The 25,848-nt window shown below is 43.0% G+C and overlaps 1 protein-coding gene across 10 annotated transcripts in view; it reads left to right on the forward strand.

Annotated features, from left to right (window-relative positions):
* adgrb1a (adhesion G protein-coupled receptor B1a) overlaps positions 1-23,165 on the forward strand; it is a 197,052-nt gene extending 173,887 nt beyond the window's left edge. For 5 of the 10 annotated variants that reach the window (XM_088998803.1, XM_088998795.1, XM_088998794.1 and 2 more), the window contains 7 exons: positions 205-300; positions 1,910-1,949; positions 4,574-5,235; positions 7,932-8,009; positions 13,866-13,901; positions 14,091-14,249; positions 20,068-23,165. In XM_088998803.1, coding sequence (XP_088854929.1) covers positions 205-300; positions 1,910-1,949; positions 4,574-5,235; positions 7,932-8,009; positions 13,866-13,901; positions 14,091-14,249; positions 20,068-20,262 — 1,266 coding nt within the window. In that variant the 3' untranslated portion in view covers positions 20,263-23,165. The remainder of the gene's footprint in view (positions 1-204; positions 301-1,909; positions 1,950-4,573; positions 5,236-7,931; positions 8,010-13,865; positions 13,902-14,090; positions 14,250-20,067) is intronic. The other 5 variants (XM_088998796.1, XM_088998798.1, XM_088998802.1 and 2 more) reach the window with 5 other exon arrangements.
* Positions 23,166-25,848: the final 2,683 nt, after the last annotated feature.

A 25,848-nucleotide genomic window follows, 5' to 3' on the forward strand; every position in this document is an offset into this window, starting at 1 on the left:
AATTGTCTGTTAAATACTGTTTATTGGTTTCAAAATGTACCGGTATTATGCGAATAGAAAATATCAAAAAGCATACATTACCATTTATGGTTAAAACGGCTAGCTTTTGAAGTTAGCCTAATCTAGAATTTAGGAAGTGTTGACCATCATTTACTTTATATGATACACCAAAAGTAAAGCCAGGAGCTTTATTGTGTTAAACAGGTTCAGGAAGCAGTAAAGTGCCGTGTGGGAGACCGCCAGGAAGATAGTAATGGGGATTCTGGTGGATCTTTCCAGAATGGACATGCTCAGCTTGTGGTATGCTGATAGATTTTTTTTTATTCTGGAAGCTTTTTTCAATATGCAACAAAATAAATGATGACAACACTGAATATATAATTTTTATTCATGTGGTATCCTTCCACTTCATAATCATTTGACTATTTATTTGTTGGCTTGGCTTCCTGCCTCCCCGCCTGCATGCCAGCATGTCTGTCTACAGTTTCTGTGGTTGATCTATCGTGGATATTAAAAAAAAATCATATTCTTCTGTTTAGATTTACGCACCTACAACCATTAACACTGAATGACGTTGTCATTATCTGGTTGGCGACCAACGGGTGGCGCTGTCGGCCCCGCCTGCACCTGCACAGGTGCTGGTCGTCCCGATCAGTGGCGGACTGCCACGTTCGGATTGGCGACCAACGGGTAGCGACGTCAGCCCTGCCTGCAGCCTTGCAGGTGCTGATCGTTTTAATCAGTGACACTTAAAAGGACTCCCGGCACAACCATCCGGTGTCGGTTCATTGTTTGTTGCATGCTTTGTCTGCAATTGCATGCATTGTATGCTGTGCATGTGTTTGTTTAACCTTGGAGGACTTTTACGCTTGGTTTTCTTTTGATACTTTTTTTCTGTTCAGATCATTTTGATGTTTTACATTTTGTTCCTGCTGACCTCTATTTTAATACAATTTGTCAAACAACCTGCTCCCTCCTGCCTGCTTTTTGGGATCCGCATCCGCCATCACCACCTCGCAAAACGTGACAGACGTTTAAGTGTTCTACTAGGATTTTCCTGAGATTTCCTAACACCCTCCAGCACAAGCCATTGTCTACGGAGCTCTTCCCTAGCATCAGACGTATATTATTTAAAGTGTCAGTCAGGAAAAGGGTACAAAAGAATTGCCATTATATTAAATGCTGTACTCCCTGGAACATAGCAAAGACAATCAAGAAGTGGTGTTACAACATTAACATTACCAATTGGACATTGAGGCTGCTTACAGGGTGACAGTAACGTTTAAAAGATTCTATCAAGAACCTGTTGTCTCATACATTTTGACAACAATGTTGTGTGTTATGAAGCTGGGTAGCAAGATGCAAGCCAAATTTTATTCATTTACAATAACAACACTGCTCACCATGGGGAGAAAAAAACACCACACCTATCGTGAATCATGGCCAGTTTTAGAGCCGTGCGTTTCTTGGATGTTAATCATGTTAAGGCTACATTAGACAGTTTCAAATAAAACTCAGTGTCAGCACATACAATTCAGGATTCTTTTAGAAAGGTCATGAAAAGCCTACCAGAACAGCATTAATCAGAGGCACTTCAAATAACTCCCAATTCACATTTTCACACAAGTTTGAATGATATAAAGGGGAGTCTATCTTAATTGTTTTGACTTCCCTTCTCAAATATATTGAACACAAATAAATTGAGTTCTACAGGGCATAAGTCACATTAATGGTATAAAAAATGTTTTAATGGTTTATCTAACTATCACTATTTTACAGTATATATATCGCCAAAACCTGACATTTGAACAGGGATGTAGGCTTTTCAGGTCATTTGTATCAAGTTATTTGTGTAATGTACTGTGTTATTTGTAATCAATTTATAATTACATTTGTATTTTGTCACCAGACCGACTTCGAAAAGGATGTTGATATGGCTTGCAGATCAGGTAAATAGGTGTTTTAGCCTTGTAAGTTCATTTTGAATCCTTTTGATACATTTTCTAAAGTGGATATTTTTTTTCCACTCTTAAACGCTTTTGAAACAGTTTCTGAACACCCAAGAGTGAATTCACACCTATTACAATCACATTTTCAGTGCTGGAGCCTATCCCAGGTGTTTTGGGGCAATAGGCGGGACACACCTTGAACCCATTGCCAGTGTATCGCAGGGTATACAGAAGCGAACAATCCATCATGCTCATCCTCACACCTCAAGTCAACTCGGAGTGTTCAATTAGCCCCCTTGCATGTTTTTGGAATTTGAGAGGAAATTAGTCACATTAGTCATATTAGTCACAACAGTCATAGACATGCACAGATCACAATCATCTCTCCACGCTGCATCATTAGGCAGTTGGAGAAACAAGAACATCCAAACGATGGAGAAACACTCAATTGTAAGTCAAAAGATCCTTCTGGAATAGTCTAAGAGTCATTCTTGCATAAAAGCTGAGAACGCAACAGGCAGGTTAGCAATTGTGATACATCCAAAACAACACCACTTTCAATAGAAGTCTAATTCTAAAATCATCCTCTTACTAGCTCGTTACGTGTTCTTAAGCCAATGTTCCATATTTTCCTCGCCTGGCCACCATCACAGCTATTCAAAATAATAATTGCTATTGGGTGATGTGTCTACATCGCAAATTACACCCCATCAAATGCATATAGGCTTTCACACAGATGGAAACTCAAAACATTTTCCGGTTTCAGCGAGATTGACACCGCCGTTCACCTCCAAGATAGTAGAATACAGCCGCACCAAGCCGCCACCCCTGAGGTGGGGACCATGACTGTCGCTTAGTGGTTTCGGTTGTGGCTAGAGGATGTGTCCATAAACATATTTCTATTTGATACGAAGCACCCTCCTTTAGCAAATTCTCACTGAAATGAATTGTACAGGCAACTGGTGTCTTGAGCAGCAGCTTCACAATTTCATCCACTGTAACATAAGGTACAGGTATTATTGTAAAACCCAATAGATGTGGGCCGTATATACTGTGTTTTTACGACTTGGTGGTTTCTGACTTTTTCCCGCCAGTTAAAAAAAGGAAATGAGTACCCGCAGTGCACTTTATTGCTGCATTACTTCAGAAAAATATTCATACACCGATGATAAGAAGTCACGGCTCTGCTTGGTCTGTGTTTTAGAATCAGTGGAAAGAGGTTTCATTGTAACTGCACGGCTCCGAAGAACCAAAAAAGGCAGCGTCCACATAAGGATGAGTCAGGTTTTGGGGCATGGAGAAATAAATGTGAAGTCTCCAAACGGTAGTGCAAACTTTGTTCTGACTACCACCCTATCAAAAATAATAATTTATTTTCCCTCCAGAATTTTCTTCTCGTGTTCTGTCCCACATTTTCGAGCTACTATGAGTGATTGTTTTCAACCGTGGTCATTTTGTCTAACCTGGCCAAAATCTACAGTACAGAACTGTTGTAATACTTGTTGGATAATTAGTGTTAATCAGAATCAGAAAACCTTTAATCGACCCACAATGGGGAAATTTTCAATCCACAGCAGCAATTTGAAATGGGATGGGGTGGGGGGGGGGTGAATGGATAAAAAACCCAAGATATTCTAAGCATAGCAAAAATGTCAGAAGACTGAGTGGAGAAATTTACGCAATGGAGAAATTTACATTTCACAGCAGCAAAGTCATGAGAGCAATGAAAGGAGAAAAACAAAATACAGGAGCTGCTAGAAAGGCAGCCACTCTTGAAGGCAAAAGAACAAAATAAATAAATAACAAATAATATAACAACACAAAGACACAGAGAGTCATTCATTCTTAAGCACTTTCTGTACCCTCTTTGTTACACGAAACAGTTCTAGATGAAAGAGGAGAGGATCAAAGTGTCTTTTCGCCAGTGGATCAGGGACATCTTGGTGGAATGTGCATGTCAGCTGTAGCATCCATTGACGCAAAGAGATTGTCTCACATCTCCTGTCCCACATAAATCCACTTCAATTCCAAGCTGTGACAGTTCCACACACGCATCGGCGCTCTGCGCTGATGGTCCTTTCTTCTCATCGTGGGCTCCTCAAGCCATGTATCCGTCCAGCCGCAGACTGTCCAACAGCATCGGCCTTTCCACTGAACAAAGTGGGGCTGTGAAGATGCTGCCCATTACAGGCGCAAAAAAGCACAATGGCCCCAGAGCTGTCCAGTGATGACAGCCAAATGGCACCAACATTCCTCCCATTCAAAAACAGTACTGGCATATTCATGCTGCTCCTTGATGAATGTTGTGGCCAAAAATGCTGAAAAACAATCTGTATCCATTCCACATGATGCACAACAACACAAAGTGACAAAAGAAAACACAAAAACAAGACAAAAACAACAAAAAAGCAAGGCTCATGAGAGCACTTGCTGACGGCTGCCTACGTGGGTGCCATCTTGGACTTCTTTTGAATGGAGTTTGGATTCTGGAACAAATGAATGTGATCATAATTGATGTCAGAGCAATACGTTTAGAACTAGACAGCTCAAAATTTGATCGGCATCACTTTAATGTACTTTGAATTAACATTTTCTTTTCCCATATTTCTTCTTTGCTCATCTAGGCACTATGAAGCAATCCTCCCTCCAGGAAGAGGAAAAGCCCACTTCTGGGACTGTCACCCTTCAAAGGGGATCTAACTTCCATACCATGCCAGCCAGGATGGCCAAAGTCCATCTCCAGAACATGACAGACTATACCAGCCACACACTGACGCTACGGAGAGAGAAATGTACCACTAAAGGAATCAGCACTGAGTTGCCAGGTGCCAAATCTATTTACATCTGTGACAGTGAGCTCTTTGAGCAGCTAGATGGTGGCCTTCCACAAAGGAATGGAGAAGGAAGCAGTTGTGAAGGCACGAGCAAAGTCCCAGGAATAGTCCTATTACCAACCAACAACACTGGCACCCAAAGGCTAACCAAAGGGAAAGAAGAGCAAACAACCAAATACAACATAAGTGTTGAGCAGCTTCCTCAAAAAAGGCTCGTCCACCTGGCTAACCCTGTCAGTTGTGATCCAGTGCTTGGTTTTGGACTGAAGAGTTTGCCTGCTGACCAGGTCAGTGTGTCGTGCTCAGAGAGAGATTCACCTTCTCACAAACTTCAAAACCTGCCAAGAGACTCTCAAGTGGAGAGCAGCACCTGTAATGGAGCAGAATGTGGAAACTCGGCTGTGATGACCAAGAGTGAAACTGTTTCTACTCTTTCCACAAACTCCCTGGAGGTGAGTCGATGCACTTCCATCATTTTGACCAAGTATTACACTGAAAAGATAGATACAGCCTCCAAGTTGTATTGTATTGTTTTGCGTATTTTGAGCACTATAGTGGGGGAAAAAATATCTAAAAATATCAGCAAATTCAGAAAAGCCAAAATAATTTTCGGATTCAGTGACATGAAAAGACCCTAAAACGGTTCAAATGTATTTTGCCGCCAAAATATATATTGACCACTGTTATCAGAGTGAATAATATGAATTCGTAAAGATTCAATACATACCAATAACAAGTAAATGTTTTTAAAAACCAGATTAAAGTTATGCTTTCCTCACCTACTACATAATAATGGTTTTGCAGCCTATTGCGAAACATTTGGGATTAAAATTAGGACTCACAAATCGGCGACCATAGTCCTCATTCATAAAAGAGTGGATTCGCTTCTTCAGCTCAGGGATGAGATCCTGCCCCAAGTGGAGGAATTATCTTAGGTCTTGTTCATGACTGAGGGTAGAATAGGGCCACAGGCATACCGGTGCAGCGTCGACTGTGATGTCCACTCCGTATGGGTCTGTCATTAGTATAATGAAGGAGGTGAGCCGAAAGGCCAGTGTCTCAATTTACCAGTCAAGCTACATTCCTACTCTCACCTATGGCCACGAGCCGAAGGTTGTGATTGAAAAAAGGAAATTCTGGATCCGAGCGGCCAAAATAAGTTTCCTGTGTACTGTGTTCCTTGGAGACAATCTCAGTCGTGTAGGAACAGTGGAACCGCTGCTTCTCCACGTCGAGAGGTGCTCGATGAGGTGGTTTGGGCATCTGATTAGAATGCCTCCTCTTTTGTGAGGTGCTATGGGCCCCAGAAGGCCCAGGATCCAGGACACGGTGAGGAAACTGTGGATAAACTGTTTCTCCCGGTTGGCCTGGTAATGCCTTCGGATCCTCCAGGAAGAGCTTGAAAAAGTGGCTCAGGATAGGGAAGTCTGTGTGTGTGTGTGTGTGTGTGTGTGTGTGTGTGTGTGTGTGTGTGTGTGTGTGTGTGTGTGTGTGTGTGTGTGTGTGTGTGTGTGTGTGTGTGTGTGTGTGCGTGCGTGCGTGCGTGTGTGCGTGCGCGTTAGCGCGCGCGCGTTGAAAACCTGATTTTAACGTTGATTTGTCTGTTAAATCCCAATACACACGTCAACTGACTTTTTCAATATGTAAAAGAAAAATGTATAGCAACAGTCTTTTCCGAGTTAAATTTAAACCTATTAGAATAACTCTTAAGACAGCTGTATTTATTGAGAACATTTATCAATAAAATTGACTAGAACATGGAAAGTGATCTTATTACCCACAAGTAACCATCCCCCTGTCCGAGCATTTTTTTCATAATTATTTTGACCAAAAAAAACAATACAAACAACACATACAAACAAAAAAAAACTGAAAAAGAAACACAAGTTCCCATTGCTGGTTTTATATGATAGAACATACAGTTTATATGGAACTTGTAATTTAAAGATGGTACCTTCCCAACAAAAAAAGTATATTTGCATTTGTGTACTTGAGTAGGGCTACAAGTTGACTTTTTTCCCTGTTAAGATTGAGACCCACTAAATGAATGATCTATTGTTGTATCAATATCAAACAAGTTATTTTTCAATTAGAATAAGAGGTAGGACTCGACAGGAGTACAGGTAACATCCAATTTATGACCGGTGCAAGTTACGACCACAACCTTTTTTTTAATTCTACGGCTGGGACCGCTATGGTGGCAGCCCGGCACCGCTGTTGAGATCTGCAGCGTGTTTGCGATGCATTTGGTAGAATAAAGACTCGATATTATCCTTCTTGTTTAGATTGAACAAGTAGGATGTTTATTTGCCGGAGCACAGGGAGGAACCGTTTCTCTCAGCCTTGTATAAGAACTTTTTTTTTTTTATCGCTATCAAAGGACCATATGTAGGTTTGTGGCTGTGTTGCCAGATCCGCTCAACATTCAGCATGCCTCATTTATCTTAACAGAGAATATTACAGCATAGCACAAAATTAGGATACAAAATAACTGTTCCTTCACAAACGCGTACGACAATTATGGCCAGTCAGCGCGTGAACCTGTCACAATGGCACCGGGGCGGTGCAGTGTCCACCGACGGCGAGGTGGGTGGGCGTCGGCGCTCGGGCGCGCGGGACCGGCGCGACGAGAACGCCGTGTTGGGCCCACGCCGCCACCGCCTCTTTGAGACTTTTTTCCTTCGCTGTCCACCTAAGTCCGAGCGTGTGTGTTGGGTGACCTCTTCTGGCTTCCCCGTTAGCAGGGAGAACGATTCTTCAACAGTGCACATGCGTGGGAAACCGTACGTATTTGGGTCAGCAAAACGACACAGTAATAAAAATCGATAATACGAAATATAAAATGATAAAAATTACACTAAAAGTTATAAGATTCATAATTGAACTGTAAGCTGTTTGGTATATAATAGTATTCAATAGAAAACATTCTTTTAAAACAGATTGATATTGTATACTATTTTTTCGTATAAACCTCGTGTAGGCCATATTGAATGCATTTCGACTTAAGACCGTTTTGTCGGAACGGAACCCGGTCATAAGTCGGATGTTACCTGTATTAACTCTTCCCTACTTCCTTTGAAAATATAAAACGATTTTTTTCTTTGTTTTTCTTATTTCGTTTGACTCCCCGCCTGTTGCGATACTCGAGGCAAGGAAGCCGGGCTCGAGTGGCGAGGGAAGGAGGGGAGGCTTGGATCCGAAATGCAACGGCGAGACAGAGAACAGGGTAAAGTCTTTTACTGAGACACGCATGCAAAACAACCAAATCTTAAATAGGGGAATGTGAGTAAAGAAAATGGAACAAATAGCGAACCTGACAGCAAGGTAGTAGCGGGGGTGACTTCTGAAAATACTCCGACAATGACTGAGAGAAGCGATCGGCAGATATAGTCAGAAGGCACAATGAGTAAATGACAATCAGCTGTGGAACCCCAGGTGAGAGAAGGAGGGAGGTGACGGGAGGGGCGCGCCCAGGACGGCGACGAGATGTGACAGTGCCCCCCCTCAATGGACGCCTCTTGGCGGCCCACCAGGTTTGGATGGGTGAGCCTGATGGAACGCCCGGGTGAGGGATGGGTCGAGGATCCAGGAACGTGGGACCCACTGACGTTCCTCCGGACCATAGCCCTCCCAGTCGACCAGGTACTGCACTCCCCTGCCCATGCGCCTGGAGTCCAGTATATCCCGCACGGTGTAGGCCGGTCTGTCGTCCAACATCCGGGGGGAGGTGGGGGGGGGGGGCTAAGGAGCTGGTTTCCACTGGCTTGAGGAGGGAGACGTGGAAGACGGGATGGATCCGCATGGTGGGTGGCAGCCGGAGCCTCACCGAGACCGGGCTGATGATGGCCTCGATGGGGAAGGGACCAGTGAAGCGTGGGCCCAGCTTGGCTGAAGTCCCCGCCAGCCGCAGGTCCCTCGTGGACAGCCTACCCTCCTGCCCGACCTGGTACCTGGGTGCCTTTCGACGGCGACGGTCCGCGACCTGCTGGTTCCGGGTCGCCGTGCGTGACAGGGCGGACCTGGTCTCCTTCCAGACTCTGTGGGCCCGTCTGAGGTGTTGTTCGATAGACGGGACTTCCACCTGGCCCTCCTCGGTGGGAAACAGAGGTGGCTGATAGCCACAGGCGGAAATGAACGGGGACCGACCTGTGGCTGTGGAGACCAGGGAGTTGTGGGCGTACTCCACCCAGGGTAAGTGGAGGGCCCACGACGCCGGGTTGTGGAGGCACACGCACCGGAGGGCCGCCTCAAGATCCTGGTTCTTCCTCTCCGTCTGTCTGTTGGTCTGGGGATGGTAACCAGACGACAGGCTCGCCGACGCCCCTAGGGACCGACAGAAACGTTTCCATACCTTGGACACGAACTGTGGTCCCCGGTCCGACACGATGTCAGTCGGAATCCCGTGGAGACGGACGACGTGGTTAACCAGGAGTTGGGCCGTCTCAACAGCGGACAGCAACCTAGTTAACGGGACGAAGTGGGCCGACTTGGAGAATCGGTCCACTACGGTGAGGACGACCGTCTTGCCACGGGAGGAGGGGAGGCCTGTAACGAAGTGACCAGGGTCTGGACGGTACCGGTAGCGGTTGGAGGAGTCCTGCTGGGGGCTGGTGAGAGGCTTTCTCACGGGTTCAGGCCGGGCAGGCTTTGACGAAAAGGGTGATGTCCCTCCTGAACCCTGGCCACCAGAACCGTTGAGCGATGAGTTGGATCGTCCTGTTGACCCCCGGGTTGCAGGCTATTTTGGAGGTGTGTCCCCAGATGAGCACCTCCGTGCGTAGCATAGGGGGGAAAAACAGGCGATCCGCGGGGCAGCCCCTGGGGATGGGGTCCCTCCCAGGGCTTGCTGAACTTTCCTCTCAACCTCCCACCGCAGGGCGCCCAGGATACGTTGGGCCGGCAGGATGTTGGCGGTGACCTCCTCCCTTTCTGCCGGCTCATGAATGCGGGATAGGGCATCGGGCTTGGTGTTCTGCGACCCTGGGCAGTAGGTGAGAGAAAAGTTAAAACGGGTGAGGAAGAGTGACCATCGGGCCTGTCGTGAGTTAAGTCTCTTGGCAGACCGGATGGCCGCCAGGTTCTTGTGATCCGTGTAGACGGTGAATGGGTGTTTAGCTCCGTCAAGCCAGTGTCTCCATTTTTGCAGAGCCAGGACGACCGCCAGCAGTTCCCGGTTGCCGACGTCATAGTTGGCCTCGGCGGGGCTCAGCCGGCGGGAGAAGAAGGCGCATGGGCGTAGCTTCTGGTCAGAGGGAGAGCGCTGGGACAGGACGGCCCCCACTCCGGACTCAGATGCATCAACCTCGACTGTGAACGGGAGGTCCGGGTCGGGATGACGCAGGACGGGGGGGTTTGTGAAGGCAAGTCGGAGGCGGTTGAATGCCCCCTCGGCGTCGGGCGTCCACCTAAAAGGACCTTTGGTGGAAGTGGGATTAGTGAGGGGGAGTGCCTTCTGACTATATCCGCAAATGAAGCGGCGGTAGAAGTTGGCTAACCCCAGGAACCGTTGGAGCTGCTTACGCGTCTTTAGGGTAGGCCATTCTACCACCGCTCTGGTCTTTGCGGGGTCGGCCCTGAGCTGCCCCTGCTCCACGACGAACCCCAGAAAAGACAGAGAGCGGACATGGAACTCGCACTTCTCTGCCTTCACGTAGAGCCGGTTTTGCAGGAACCGCGCCAGGACCCGACGGACGTGTTGCTGATGCTCCTCTGCGGATCGGGAAAAAATAAGAATATCATCTAAGCAAACAAATACAAAAACATTGAGGAAGTCCCTGAGCACATCGTTAATAAGGTCCTGGAAGACGGCGGGCGCGTTCGTGAGTCCGAACGGCATCACCAGGTATTCAAAATGCCCTAATGGCGTCTTGAACGCTGTTTTCCACTCATCCCCCTCACGGATGCGGACCAGGTGGTATGCGCTACGGAGGTCCAATTTGGAAAAAATAGTAGCGGATTGAAGGGGCGCGAAGGCTGAGTCCATGAGGGGGAGAGGGTATTTATTGCGTATGGTGATGTCGTTCAGAACCCTGTAGTCGACACACGGGCGCAGGGATCCGTCTTTTTTGTCAATAAAGAATAACCCTGCGCCCAGCGGAGAACATGACGGGTGGATGAGTCCCGCTGCCAGGGAGGAGTCTATGTAGGTGCTCAGGGCTTTCCGTTCAGTTTGAGAGATGTGAAAAAGTCTGGAGTGCGGAGTGGAGCCCCTGACTTCAGTTCGATGGCACAGTCATACGGTCCGTGGGGCGGCAGGGATTGGGCGTGGTCCTTGCTGAACACCCACCGCAGGTCGTGGTAGCACTGCGGCACGCCCTTGAGGCAGATGGCCTCGGGCGTGACGCTGGAGAGACTCGTCCTCGCCCACCTGCGACCGCTGGCAAGCTCATCGCTGGACCCGCTACAGTTTTCCTACCAGCCCAGCATCGGTGTGGAGGATGCCATCATCTACCTCCTCCATACGGCGTTGCTGCACCTGGAGAATGCTGGGAGCACGGTGAGGATCACATTCTTCGATTTCTCCAGTGCCTTCAACACCATCCAGCCAAGTCTACTGGGGGACAAGCTGTGGCATGCCGGAGTCGACCATCACCTCACATCCTGGATTACAGATTACCTCACAAACAGGCCACAGTACGTGAGAGTAAAGAACTGTGAGTCGGGCAGGCTTCTCTGCAGCACCGGAGCGCCGCAGGGAACAGTCCTGGCTCCATTCCTCTTCACCCTCTACACCTCGGACTTCAATTACAACACCCCAACCTGCCACCTTCAGAAGTTCTCTGACGACTCAGCTATTGTCGGCCTCATTACAGAGGGAGACGATAGGAAGTACAGGGGACTGACAAAGGACTTTGTGGACTGGTGCCAGCAGAATCACCTCCAGATCAACACCGGGAAAACCAAGGAGCTGGTGGTGGACTTCTGCAGGAAACAATCCTCACCTGCACCATTGAACATCCAGGGTTCAGACATTGAGAGGGTGACCTCCTACAAGTACCTGGGTGTTACTCTCAACAATAAACTGGACTGGACAACAAACACGGATGCCCTAATCAAAAAGGGACAGAGTCGCCTCTTCCTCCTCAGGAAACTGAGGTCTTTTGGAGTTCAGGGGTCACTCCTAAAGACTTTCTATGACTCTGTGGTGGCATCAGCCATCCACTATGGCATTGTCTGCTGGTCAGGCAGCATCACCACCCGGGACAGAAAAAGACTGGAGCGCTTTGTCAAGCGGGCCAGTTCTGTCGTGGGCTGCTCGCTGGACTCTCTAGAGGAGGTGGGCAACAGACGGACGCTAGCTAAACTAAAAGCTATGACGGACAGCCCCTCCCACCCCCTCCTGCCCATCCTGACAGCTCTGGGTAGCTCCTTTAGCCAGAGACTATTACACCCGCGCTGCAAGAAGGAGAGGTACCGCCGCTCGTTCCTACCGACTGCTGTCAGGCTTCACAATTCCCAATGATCACATGTGAAAAAAAACAAAAAAAAAAAACTGGACACTTGTAAATATGGGTTGTTGCAATATATCTAAATGCATTTCTTGATTCTGCACTATGTACAGTCTTGTTTATAGAACGGTTTTTGCACATCTACATTTGCACAGTATGCTTAGAATATCTTGTTTTCTATCCTTTCACTCCCACCCCAACCCCATCCCTCTTCAATTGCTGCTGTGGACTGCAAATTTCCCCATTGCGGGACGAATAAAGGTATTCTGATTCTGATTCTGATTCTGATTCTGATTCTTTCCGCCAACTGCAGCCCCAACGGGAAATGAACGGCGAAAAAAAACCACGAAACGAAAAAGCAAATACATATTTTAGTTTTATCGGCGAGCCATATGCAATCATCAAATGAGCCATATATGGCTCGCGAGCCATAGGTTCCCGACCCCTGGGGTAAAGTCTTTTACTGAGACACGCATGCAAAACAACCAAATCATAAATAGGGGAATGTGAGTAAAGGCAATGGAACAAATAGCGAACCTGACAGCAAGGTAGTAGCGGGGGTGACTTCCGAAAATACTCCGAAAATGAATGAGAGAAGCGATCGGCAGATATAGTCAGAAGGCACAATGAGTAAATGACAATCAGCTGTGGAACCCCAGGTGAGAAAAGGAAGGAGGTGACGGGAGGGGCGGGGCACGCCCAGGACGGCGACGAGATGTGACACCGCCAAATTTCTGTTGGTGTGTTCAACGAACAAACAACAAAAACAATTGCCAGTACAATATGCTAAGGATGTATCACTTTAATCCTATAAAATCAAGACATTTACATCCATGTACATATAACCACTGTTTATGGGACTATTTAACCGCGAGAGCTTTCATTGTATTTACCAGCATTACCCAGATTTTCAGAAAAGTCAATTGGAATTATGTAATGTGTGTGTCAGTTATTTTTGGAAGGCTATGCATTATTTTGTCTCATCACGCATTGCTTTGTTGCTGTGCTTTTGCTTTTCTTTTTTTATCCATTCATCAGTTTAATGCATTTCACACATACTGTACTCCAGTCACAGCTTCACCGATGCCATAAATTCCATGATGGTCATCTTATTTCATGGGCAAACGAAGCTGCATCCAAAAATGTAAGCAACGATGCCCAGAAGAAAACACTTGGCGATGAAACAGTTTGAGTTTAGTCTAGTTTATAATGCTGACTGCAGTCGCAAGATGTGACAACACAGTGAGTAGCGCACAGTGGGCTCAACATCTGTCTGCTGGTGTCTTCACTTCAGGGCAAAACACACTTCCATAATGGCATATGAGGCAGCAGTTGCCAGAGCAACTGGGCAGCCTGAAGGTCAGGTTTTCCTTCACTATTCTGTGACAGCTGACTTAAAGGTCATTCGGTCACAATCTGTTAAATGTAAGCTTTTGCCACCGGGGCTGGAATGACCAGCAACAAATCTAGTTTTCTCCCTTTGCCGTTACTGTACTCGTATGAGTCGCAGAAAATCCCTTATTGACAGACTGAAATATAGTTCGGATACTCAAGTATTTGTCTACTCAAGTGCCACTTAATATTGTCATAAAACATTAATCTGTCTGTATCATCTTCCCCCCACCCCCACTCAGAGAGGAACATCACGCTATGCAGAGCTTGACTTTGAGGTAATTTTAGTCGTTCATTCATGCACAGAGCTTTCATTTGACTCTTTGGATGTTGGCAACCATTAGTTATTCACTGTAATGTATGGGATGTAATTAGAGAGATTAGAGATGACTAAGAAAAGGGCAGAGTGGAATTGATGGGTGTCTATGCTATTTCCCTTGTGCGTAATGTACAATCTTCTTGTGTAGAAGATAATGCACACCCGGAAACGCCACCAGGACATGTTTCAGGACCTGAACAGGAAGATTCACAGTGCAGACATGGATGTAGAATCTTCACCTGTTGATGCCAAAGCTACTAAAAGATGGAGCGTGTCCTCTGCCAGCAGCGACAAGACCAACATAAGTGTAAAGAGTTTGACTTTATTCTGTTCTGCACCCTCTCCTCTAACCATGTTCTCCTTTAACTTATTATAAGCAAAAACCTGAAATTTGGGTGGAGTTTTCTCTCATAGTCAGAACTAGTGAGTCTTCACGCCAACTCAATCAATTTGTTAGCTGTTGAGAAACTTTACAGCCACACACAAAGCTGTGACCGCAACCTGGCTTGTTGTGCTGTTGTACCGGCATTCTCTTTTTTTCAGTTCATCTTTTTTTCTCTGTCCTGCATGTGTTTATCATTGTCTGTTGTTTAAATGTCTGCTGAATTTGCTGGAAAAGGTGGTGGGCAGGGTGCGGAGGGTCCAATAGGGTCCAATAGGATTTTTCCACGCCCTTTTTTGGATTCTTGCAATGTGCAAGTCCTCGAGCGTGGGTAGGGCGGTGCCAATGATTTTTTACGCTGTCTTCAATATCCATTGAAGTCGGATTGTGTCCATTTTTGTGGCGGCCCGAATCAAACGGTGATGGAAGAACACAGGATAGATCCGATGACAGCCGTGTAGAAATGTCGTCGCACCTCCTGTGGGAGGCCATGCTTCTTTAGCAGCCTCAGGAAGTACATCCCCTGTTGGGCCCTTCTTAGGATGGAATTGGTGTTGATCTCCCACTTCATGTCCTGGGAGGCTGTGATTCTTGGGAACTTGAAGGTTTCAACAGTTGGCACGAGGCAGTTGGATAGTGTGAGGGGTAGCTGGGGTGATGGGTGTTTCCTGAAGTCCACGATCATCTCTCCCGCCTTGAGCGTGTTTAGCTCTAGGTTGTGATGGCAGCACCATAGCTTCAGCTGTTCCACTTGTTGTCGGTACGCAGACTCGTCGCCGTCTTTGATGAGACCGATGACCGTGGTGTCTTCTGCGAACTTTACGAATTTGACAGCTGGGTGCGTTGAGGTGCAGTCGTTTGTGTAGAGGGAGAAGATGAATGGAGAGAGGACGCATCCCTGTAGGGCTCCAGTGAGTCTCCAAAGAATTACAAAATAAAACTAAAACAGAACATCAGGTCCTTGGAAAGTACTTAGGTTAACTTATGAAAAACAGTAAGAACAATTTTCTGAGCAATACAAGTATTGAACATTGAACTTGCTTAAGGGCATTCTAAAGGGAGTGTCTGGTAATGTACAAGTCTCTAACCATGTGGTCCCCAAACACAGATCCCCGGATTTCTCGACATTTAAATCTAGACTTCACCACTCTAAAACTTTGATTATTATCGATGAGAAGGTTTCTTCAGCCGTCATCTGTACATTTTTGAAGGTGTAGGACGTTTCGCCTCCTATCCAAGAGGCTTCGTCAGCGAACTAAAGCCTCTTGGATAGGAGGCGAAACGTCCGACACCTTCAAAAAAGTACAGATGACGGCTGAAGAAACCTTCTCATCGATGGACCACTCCTGTATGACTGAGAGCTTACACAGACGCTTTGATTATTATATATTTTTTTGCCAGCCAAGGGTGGACTTGCTCGTATGTTTCATCTTGGTGTGACTTTGAGGGCACGGACATTGTTTAATTCATTTGTTTATTTGTTTATTTTGAGAGACAATAGAATGCAATGTTGCCTTCATCATAGTAAATTGTCCTTGTGCTGAAAGAGTAAATTAGCATTCTGTCACCACCCTGTTTAAAATATGTTCCTTTTAACAAATATATTGTTATTTTATGCTATTTCTCATGTCGAGACAAGCCATTTTCTTTTATTTGTGTGTGTGTGTGTGTGTGTGTGTGTGTGTGTGTGTGTGTGTGTGTGTGTGTGTGTGTGTGTGTGTGTGTGTGTGTGTGTGTGTGTGCGTGTGTGTGTGTGTGTGTGTGTGTGTGTGTGTGTGTGTGCGTGCGTGGGTGGGTGTGTGCGTGCGTGCGTGTATGCGTGTGTGTGTGTGCGTGCGTGGGTGTGTGTGCGCGCGTGCGTGTGTGCGTGCGTGCTTATGTGCGTGTGCGTGTGTGTATGTGTATGTGTGTGTCTGTGTGTGTCAGCAGTGTTTTTTTGGATCACTGCCATGGATGGCATTTTTGTGCACTTTGTTTTGTTTGAGTCATGATGACTGACCTTAACTGAGGACAGTAAGGCCTGTAGTTCTTTGAATGTCATTCTGGATTATTTTGTGACTTGCTGGATGAGTCATTGTTGCACCTAAGGAATAATTTTTGGTCAATTATTTCCGGATATCTTCCTCAAGCCTCTGAGTGTGGTTTGCTAGAATCCCCAGAGCCTTTGGAAAGGGATTTGAAATATTTTCCAGACTGGCTGGCTTGAGATCACTCACTTCAGGCTGGGTGTCGCCACTCTTATTGAACTGTGGTTTGATATAGTTAACTTGTCATTCAACAGCATTGGAGTTATAGGTGAGGAAGACATGAGAGAAAAGGTGTTCATAGGAAAGAAGTTGGTGATTTGCTGAGGTTATTGGTTATTGATTGCTTTGAATGTGAGGAGCAATATTTCATTCATAATTTGGTGAGTAATTGGCCACTGAAGTTGCTGCATACAAGCGTGACCGTTGTGGGGGAACCTTCCGTGTGTGCAATCTCCAGTTTTGGAACAATCACATTGCGACATTCAATGGATAAATCAGTAAGAAATAAGTGACAGTAATCAACAGTGCATGTGACTAATGTTACGGTAGTATTTCCTGGCAGTGTTGGGTTTCTTTTGTTTTAATGAAGTTAAAAACTACACAAGTTTAATTGAAAGTAGGTCCATAAAGATATTGTTTTTTTGGGGGCTTTGTTGTTTACATTCAAATGTATTAAGTAGTATAATTGATATTACATAATTTATAAAATATAACATTTCGACCCATTCCAAGAATTTTATACCATTGTTTTACATTGCCCAGAATACTTATCTGAAAACTACTGTACCTAACACCGAAGAATTATCTCAGCTCCAGCTCCAATAATTCTCAACTCAACTCAACCGTATTTATAGAGCACTTTGAAAGTCAGCGCTGCATACAAAGTGTTGTATATAGAGCAGCTATCATTTGAACAACAATAAAGCAATAAACCAGGCACCAAGACAGTAGAAAGCATCAAGGAGTAAAACTAAGACCTTGATGCAAAGCATATACAAGGCAACTCAATATGCTTCACACAAGCAGAGACCACACCTAAAAGCATTCACACAAAGAACTGTTAATGGCATTCAAAAACAAAGCTGAGAAAACAGTATTGGCAGTATTTAAACACATTAACAGAGAACATAAAAACTTGTCAAACATGTTAACACACTATAAGAAAAAAATGGAAGACCTTGATCCAAGTTAAGTGAGAGAAAATGTTTTGAACCTGGATTTGAATGAATTTACAATCTGGGCTGACCTCACTGCTAATGGGAGCTTCCATTTGCGTGCAGCATAACTACTAAATGCAGCATTGCAATGTTTACTTTAAAATCTGGGCACCACTAATTAACTCAGGACTGCAGATCGCAGAGCCCTACTGGTTTTATATTCAATGAGTGTTACTCTGACATATGCAGGAATCAAACAATTATATGATTAATAGACAAGGAGCAGCATTTTGAAATCTATTCAGCTCCTTGTGAGCCAACTGGAGTGGTACAATATGATTTATTTGATCTGGTCAGAACTCATGCCAAAGCGTCTTGAACGAGTATGCCTATGTTTTTCTTCTGTTTAAAAACGTCAATATCTGCGACTCTGTCTTTGATTTGTAGACAGTGACGCCAGGTGTTTTCGAACAATAATCCTCCTTTATATTTTTTGCCAAAAACAATTACCTCTGTTTTGTTTTAGCTGAAGCAAATTTTGTTTTGATCCAGTTGTTGATTTTCGCGAGACAGTGACACGGCACATTAATTTGGGGACACAATGATTAATTTAGCTGTGATTTGCATCGTAATGTGAGCCAACATTGGTGTTTTCAAGTGTAAGACCCAAAGTCAACATTCTGTATACAAGCTGAAAAAAGTGCGTCCACGGACTGACTCTTAACTCATTCACTGCCAGACGTACTCCAGTGCCAGGGTTTTTGTGATTGTCAGTTGAATTCCAGGACCCACAAAATATAAAATTTTAGGACTACATAAACATCAATACAGCATGAGAGCAATAACAAGCTCTCGGATCCTTAGTGTGTCCAGGCTCTCACCTCGTGATAAATTGAAAAGTTCATCCAGGAAGAACTCAGGCTCGAGCCACTGCTCCTCCGCATTGAGAGGAATGAGATGAGGCGGCTAAGGCATTCGGGCCCTTAAAGTGGGTGTCTCGACAACATAACTGCAAATACACAACATTACGTTATTCAGGTGCCAACCCAATCTCTGGAATATATATATATATATATATATATATATATATATATATATATATATATATATATATATATATATATATATATATATATATATATATATATATATATATACACACACAGTAAAGTCTCGTTATATCGATATATATCGATAGTCCCGGTTATATCGATCGCACGCACAGAGAAAATACATGCAAACAGGGTCGGATATATCGATAGTCCCGGTTATATCGATATTTTTTCGGACTCCCTTGAATATCGATATAACAAGACTTTACTGTGTATATATATATATAAAAAAATATATATATATATATATATATATATATATATATATATATATATATATATATATATATATATATATATATATATATATATATATATATATATATATATATATATATATACAGTGAGACCTCAACTTACGAACTTAATTGGTTCCCAGACAGAGTGTGTAAGGCGAAAAGTGTGTATCTCAAAATAAAATTTCCCATAGGAAACCATTAAAATGGGAATAATCCGTTCTCGGTTTTCCATAAAATATACTTTTCAACTAAATAAGCCTTAAAACTACACACAACATACCTTATTCTATGTATAATAAATGTACTATTGTATTGTAATGAAAGAAATACACTGCATTGTATCATAAAGTCACTTTATTTACATTTGTGCTGGTCATTTATGGCTTGATGGAATGATGTTGGAGGCCGAAGGTCAAAGGGAATTGCTGTTTGGAAAGAGAGGCGCATTACATGACGACTGTAATTAAAGAAATAAACTGTGCTGTAAAATAAAGTTTTATTTACCTTTTTGATGGTCGTTGATGGCTTATTGAAGGAGAGTCACCTTCCATAAGGACTGTTGGTAACTAAACCTCTGGTGCTGTTCGGTCGTGTGCTTCCGCCGAAGATCACTCCGCCAGCCGTGGTGGGTGTGTATTATGAAAATAGTGCTTATTATAAGGTTTAATTTTCATAAATTTGATGTTTGTAAGACAAAAAGTTTGTAAGTTGAGGTGTTTGTAAATTGAGGTCTCACTATATATATATATATATATATATATATATATATATATATATATATATATATATATATATATATATATATATATATATATATATATATATATATATGGTGACCACCATTTTGTTAGACTCCATGTAACACAGATTTCAAGCAGGTCTTAGGAACTGGTGTAGACTGACTGCAATGAAATATCGCTTCTGTGTTTTTCTAGGAAAATAAAGAGAATTATTTTTGTTGATACATTGAATGTTTAGGCTAAAAACCAACAGCTGTGTCGCTGTTTTCCATCTCTTTGCGACAATTTGACTATTTTTTTCCCTTTCTATATTGTGAACTTTTCCATGTATGGAAATAAAACCTACTATGGGATTTTGTTGGGGGGATTTGTGCTCTGTTGATCACACTCCACACAGTTGTATATCTCACTAAAAATACAATGTAATCATTATACTAATAAGCAAATTTGTTCTGTTTCTGTTACTAGGATAAACAACAGACTCCAAGTAAGAGGGTGTGGGAGAGCATTCAAAAGACCCACTCCCCTCCATCTTGGGGAAGAAAAGACCAGGCAACAGCAGTGACCTCCCCTTTGGAGATGCAGACGGTCGAGTGGGAGAAGACAAGTGCAACTATCCCTTTGGTAGGCCAGGATATCATGGACCTGCAAACAGAGGTGTGATAAATAGGATGGGAAGGATTTTCCTCAAATCACCATTCACTTCACTCTTGGACAAAAAAGGAACATGTCACATGTACTGGATGAGTTCCACTGCAAATGTGAGGAAAAAGGAGAGTAAAAAAGACAATAAATGGAGATCATTAGCATCTGACAACTGCTATCATGATGTCTTTGTATGTTGTTTCATTTAATGTTTAATGTTCATCAGATATTCCTGAACGTGGAAATGAGTACCAAACTGCGACAGAGATTTAGTGACTCCTTTGTGTATCATACACAAAGGCTATGACCTGTTGTCTCGTATGTATTTAATGGTTGTAATGTAATTAGTCATGTCTTCTTTCTATCCATTCAGTGTTATTGCATCACTGTTGCACTTGCTTTCTCCAACTCAGAACTGCTGGTTTACATGGTTCAAGATGTTTTTTTTCCTGATAATTTGGACCATCTAGAATAGTTTGAGGACAAACCAAGCACTCGCTGCTATGCTCCTTAAGTCAATCCCTTGCCCTGACGCAAGTCAACCATATCCTTCTGGCTTCTACATGTTTTTTCCACGTTGGCACTGGTGAGAAACGATGAAGGGGAATGTGGATGAAAACAAACTCAAGCATCCAAAAGGAGAATTGCCTTCTCCTGGAATGACTCTTCTGAACATTTTGCAGGCTTCACCATCTAATTGGGCTTCGACCACAATACTACTCCTGAGGATTGGGGATAGCTCACGCTCATTCGGTCAGTACATTCAACTATGTGGCATTTGTCACAATGACAAGCAGAGAGGCTTTGTGTTGCGAAAATGGCATTTCTAGAATTGATATGAACAAGGAATATCTATGTTGAACAATTAAAGATACGTATGTGACTCAAGAAATACATAAATATACAGTATAAACCGTATGTTGTGGTACATAAAAAGAACATGAAAGCACAAGGCTCATTTGGAGTCATGATGTACAGCATTGTAATTATATGACAGAGTTCTACAGAGTGGATTTCAGCCTTTAAATATATTTCATACTCTGCTTTTGAAGAGTCATTATTAAATATGAAAAGAAATATTCTCATATCATGTTCCCCTTTCCTGTCTTTTCAAGATACTGGACTATATACTGTATGTGTTGTGTATCACAATGTAACCTGCGTGTTTTAATACCACAATCATTTACAATGTTGTCCCCCATTTTCTAATCTGCTCGATCGGCAGCCTTTCTCACCAAGTCCTCACACATATCCTCACTTGCTTTTTTATTTTATCTGTGATCATCTGTTTGTTAATGGACACTTTTCAGAGCACAAAGTGAATGTGTCTTATTTCTAATTAAAATATATATAAGTACTTTAACAAAATCTGGCATTATTAGTGTTGTTATAGAAAGACTGTCTTTTTTTTAATTCTCTTTTTTTGTTTCGACTGTGACAATATAAATGTCTGTATTGATGTACTCTGCATACATTTGGTCCAGTATGTATGAAAAAGCCAGCTAACTATACCTTTTTTTATGAGCTGTATAAAGGCAAACATAAGTAGGCGTTTGCAAAAATGTTTAGTGCTAGAACAACATAATTGCCTCAAAAGTAATTACCACACTTGGGGTGCTTACTCTCAGCACATTTCAAAAGAAGGAAAAATGCACCGAAGAACAAAATAAATGGTCAGATGAAAACTACATTTAGCATAATTTCAAAGTACAAGGGGCACCTCTCGAACATCAGATGCTTCTCTTGAAAGGTTCCCCTCAACTCTCTTAGAATCACCGTCTGTCATGCGCATGTAAAAAGCTCTGTGTAGTGCCATTGCTGTTGTTATGACATTTTAACAGTTTTTACTGGAAGCCAAGTAAAAAATGTTTTTTACTATTATGTGTTCCATGCGCCCCCATTTGTGTAAACACTGTATTTTGATTATACGTACAGTAAAGTCTCGTTATAACGATATCGGTTATAACGATAGTACCGCTTATTACGATATTATTTTCATTTCCCTTGCACATTTCTAGTCTTTTTATGTATAATTAGTACCGTTTAGTACGATACCCGGTTGTTACGATAATCCGGTTATTACGGTGCTCCTTTTCATCCCCCGCCGGCCATTTTTGTTGTTTACATCGATATATCCGTCGCGCCATTGGTCAACTTGGTCACGTGTCTTTTTACGTGAGCAGCTCTCCCGAGCAGACGCCATTTTCAGACGGCAGCTCGTGTGTATCAGACGGCTGCTCGTGTGTCTTCAACAATGGACTGTTTTGGATGCCATCAGACCAATTTCCAAAGCGTGGAGCACGGTGTCCGAAAACACCATCAAGAACTGCTTCCGTCACTGCAAATTTGAAAATCCAGGGTGCAGTGAGGAAACATCTGCAGCTAACGAAGAGGATGACGACAACATTCCTCTTGCAGTGTTGGCTGAAAAGCTAAAAGTCGCCGACATTGCATCGTATGTCGCAGTCGACAAAGACATTGCGACATTCCCAAGCTCATCAGATGCGGATATCGCAGCGGAGGTCAAAGCCAAGTATGCCACAGTACCGTGATGATGATGATGCTGATGACGATGAAGAAGAAGCGACTGAATGCACACCTTTTGCAACTTCGACAAAAGCGTTGCAAGGGGTTGCGGACACGCGATCTTTCTTTGAATCCGTAGAAAATGCATCCGGTTTTTTAGAAACGTTAAACAAGATGGAAGTGTTCATATTAAAATATAAAAATGGGAAGCAGAAGAAGATTGATGACTTTTTTAAATAGCTTACATACATACTAATTGCAGTGTTATGTACATGTACTGTTACATGAATGCAAGCGTTTTTTGCAACAATGTTTGTTGTTTTGTCTGCTGAAGCGTCATGATTTTGAAAATTACTGTACATTCCATACTGTGCATTAAAGGGCAACCAACATCACTTTTTGTGTTTCTTGAGTCAGTCAAAAAGCTGTTGTAACGTCACAGCTGCGCGCCGGCATTCTATTCAGCCCGAACGTCACGTAAGTTATGTAAACGTTGCAGTTTTGGTTTTTCATCCATGTACAGTATTTAATTGTGTTGCATCCAGATATCTTTATTGTTTGCAACAATCACTGTTTTTCATATGATTGTACATGCTGGCGTTCGTGGCTTCGTGTGAATAGAACTTGACGATTTAGCATTGGTTGGTTGCATTTTTGAAAGGAAATAGTCATTAAAAAGTGTAAAGACGTTTTTATTTTATGCACAACTTTATTTTTCACTTCACTACTGTACAAAAAAACATGTTAGATACGCAATCCATGAACCCAATGATGAAATTACATGCCATAACAAAGATGCCGCATTTACGCATCCCCCCCACATGATCGGATATATCGATAGTCCCGGTTATATCGATATTTTTTTCGGATTCCCTTGCGTATCGATATAACGACACTTTACTGTAATTGAATTTGTGAATTAGGAATCGAGTTGCAAAATACACACTTTTTTATTATTTATTTATTTTTTAAATCTATTTCAGGCAACGGCCATATTGCCATTCGTTGTCAACAGACAATGTCATCAAAGTGCCTGAGGGCACATCACATGACCAAACCCAAAAAGAACAGGTGAGCCCTTACCCCACTGACTTATGTATGATGAATTAACCCATCATGGTTGGCGCCTGAGAGCTGGTATCTTACTTTGGCGCTTTTGTTCATTTTTTCATTGTTCATTTGTTCATTGTTTTGCATTTTTTCATTCGCTTCCTCCTCACAAGGGGTCGCAGCTGTCTTCGGGCAGTCGGTGGTGGGACACTCACAACTATTTTCCAGCCAATCGCAGGGCACAGAGAAACAAACAACCACTTGAACTCACATTCATACATAGCGACAATTAAGAGTGTTCAATCAGCCTGCTATGCATGTTTTTGGAATGTGGGAGGAAACCGGTGCACCTGGAAAAAAAAACCCACGTTGGCGTGGGGAGAACATGCAAACTTCACACAGGAAGTCAGGAACTAGAATTAATACTGAAAATGACATAGAAACACCATTGAGAAATTAGTATACTCCAGTTTGCTGCACGTAAGTGGCAACATAAGATAACTGTTGGCTGCACTTCTTGCGACGGCGAGTATTATTGTTCTATCTATTATAATAAAAGTTTGTTCCTGCACTGTGATACTGTTGTTCAGTCAAAATTGCTGCTCTCTGCGATAGATAAAAATGGTAGAATGTATTCCTCAATTCCTAGGAACAAAATATGAATCAGAATGCCACGCAGGAGCCTAAAACTTTTTGCAATTTGTTTTTCAAACAAATTGCAAACTAAATTTTTAACTTGGCTTTAACAGGACGGGGGTGTCAAGAAGATGATAAATAAGCATATTAACCTGCATAGAATTACTTTCGAGACATAACAACTATCATGGTGGTTACCCTGAGTCAAAGATTGGCCGTCTTTGTCCACAGAAATTGTTTTAAGGGTCACTGTGACACTTAAATCAAGTATATTTGTTTGGCACTTTATCACAAGACAGTCAACAGGCTTCAGAGGTCCATTGTTCAAAGGATTGGCAAAATCATTGTTAAAAGTGCAGATGAAGGTTTGTACCAGCAGCTTTGGTGATGATATCCGACATTTGATGATGCAGAGACAAACTGTACTGCCCTCCCGCACAAAGGTGAGAATGCGCTAGTCTCTAATAAAAAATAGGGATTTTGAATGTCATAAGTTAATTTCTGTGAAAACCTACAAATGAATTGTTGTATTTGTATTGGTTTGCTGTACAGCAGTTGAGCTGAAGGATCTTTGAATCAAACCGCAATATTAATCACCGGCCTTTTTGAAACAGGGAATCGAACTCTTGGCTACTGCTCGATCATTGTGAATAATTGAGAGACATTGATCATATTAATTATTGTGCACATTTGTTAGGAAAGAGATAGATATTGAGATCCAACAATTTCTGTAAATTCTACGGCAGTTATTGGCTAGCTGGTGTCCATTGGTGTCAAAGTCACTTGCGTCCAAGAACTAAAATCTGTCATGTATTAAAAAAAAAAATACACACTGTCACAGCATGCATGACAATAGTTGTTAAAGGACCCCCAAAAGCAGGCAAGGTGTAAGGAGGTGAGCAGTGGATTGACCAAAATGTATTTTTAACAAAAAAACTGGAGCACAATGGAAAAGCACAAACTCAAAGTACTGTATTTTTTGCAATATAATGCATAAAGCGCATCTTCGATGAATGACATAGTATTTTGACAAGTTTTTCATATATGTGACACACCGCAAGGCGCATCTTCAGAAAATGAAATATTTTTAAACGTTTTCCATATATAAGGTCTTTTCTGAAAACTTAATTCACCCTCAAAACAAATAGGCAACTGTTTAATTGTTTTCTTTGAGGTAAAGTATTCGTATTTTTGTGACATTGTTTTCTTAACAACAGATAGGTATAACATACAGTCCAACATTTATACGACATAGTGGAGGGGAACTTTTCCTCCATTCAGTAAACACGTAAAAAAAAAGGTTGTCGTTACGGTAAATTAAACGTGAGTGCAAACACAATTTAGTCTTTTTCTTTTCATTTCAGCTTTTCCCTTCAGGGGTCGCCACAGCGA

The sequence above is a fragment of the Hippocampus bargibanti genome, linkage group LG06, assembly GCF_051943395.1.
Source record: "Hippocampus bargibanti isolate YZ-2025 linkage group LG06, ASM5194339v1, whole genome shotgun sequence".
NCBI lineage: Eukaryota > Metazoa > Chordata > Actinopteri > Syngnathiformes > Syngnathidae > Hippocampus > Hippocampus bargibanti.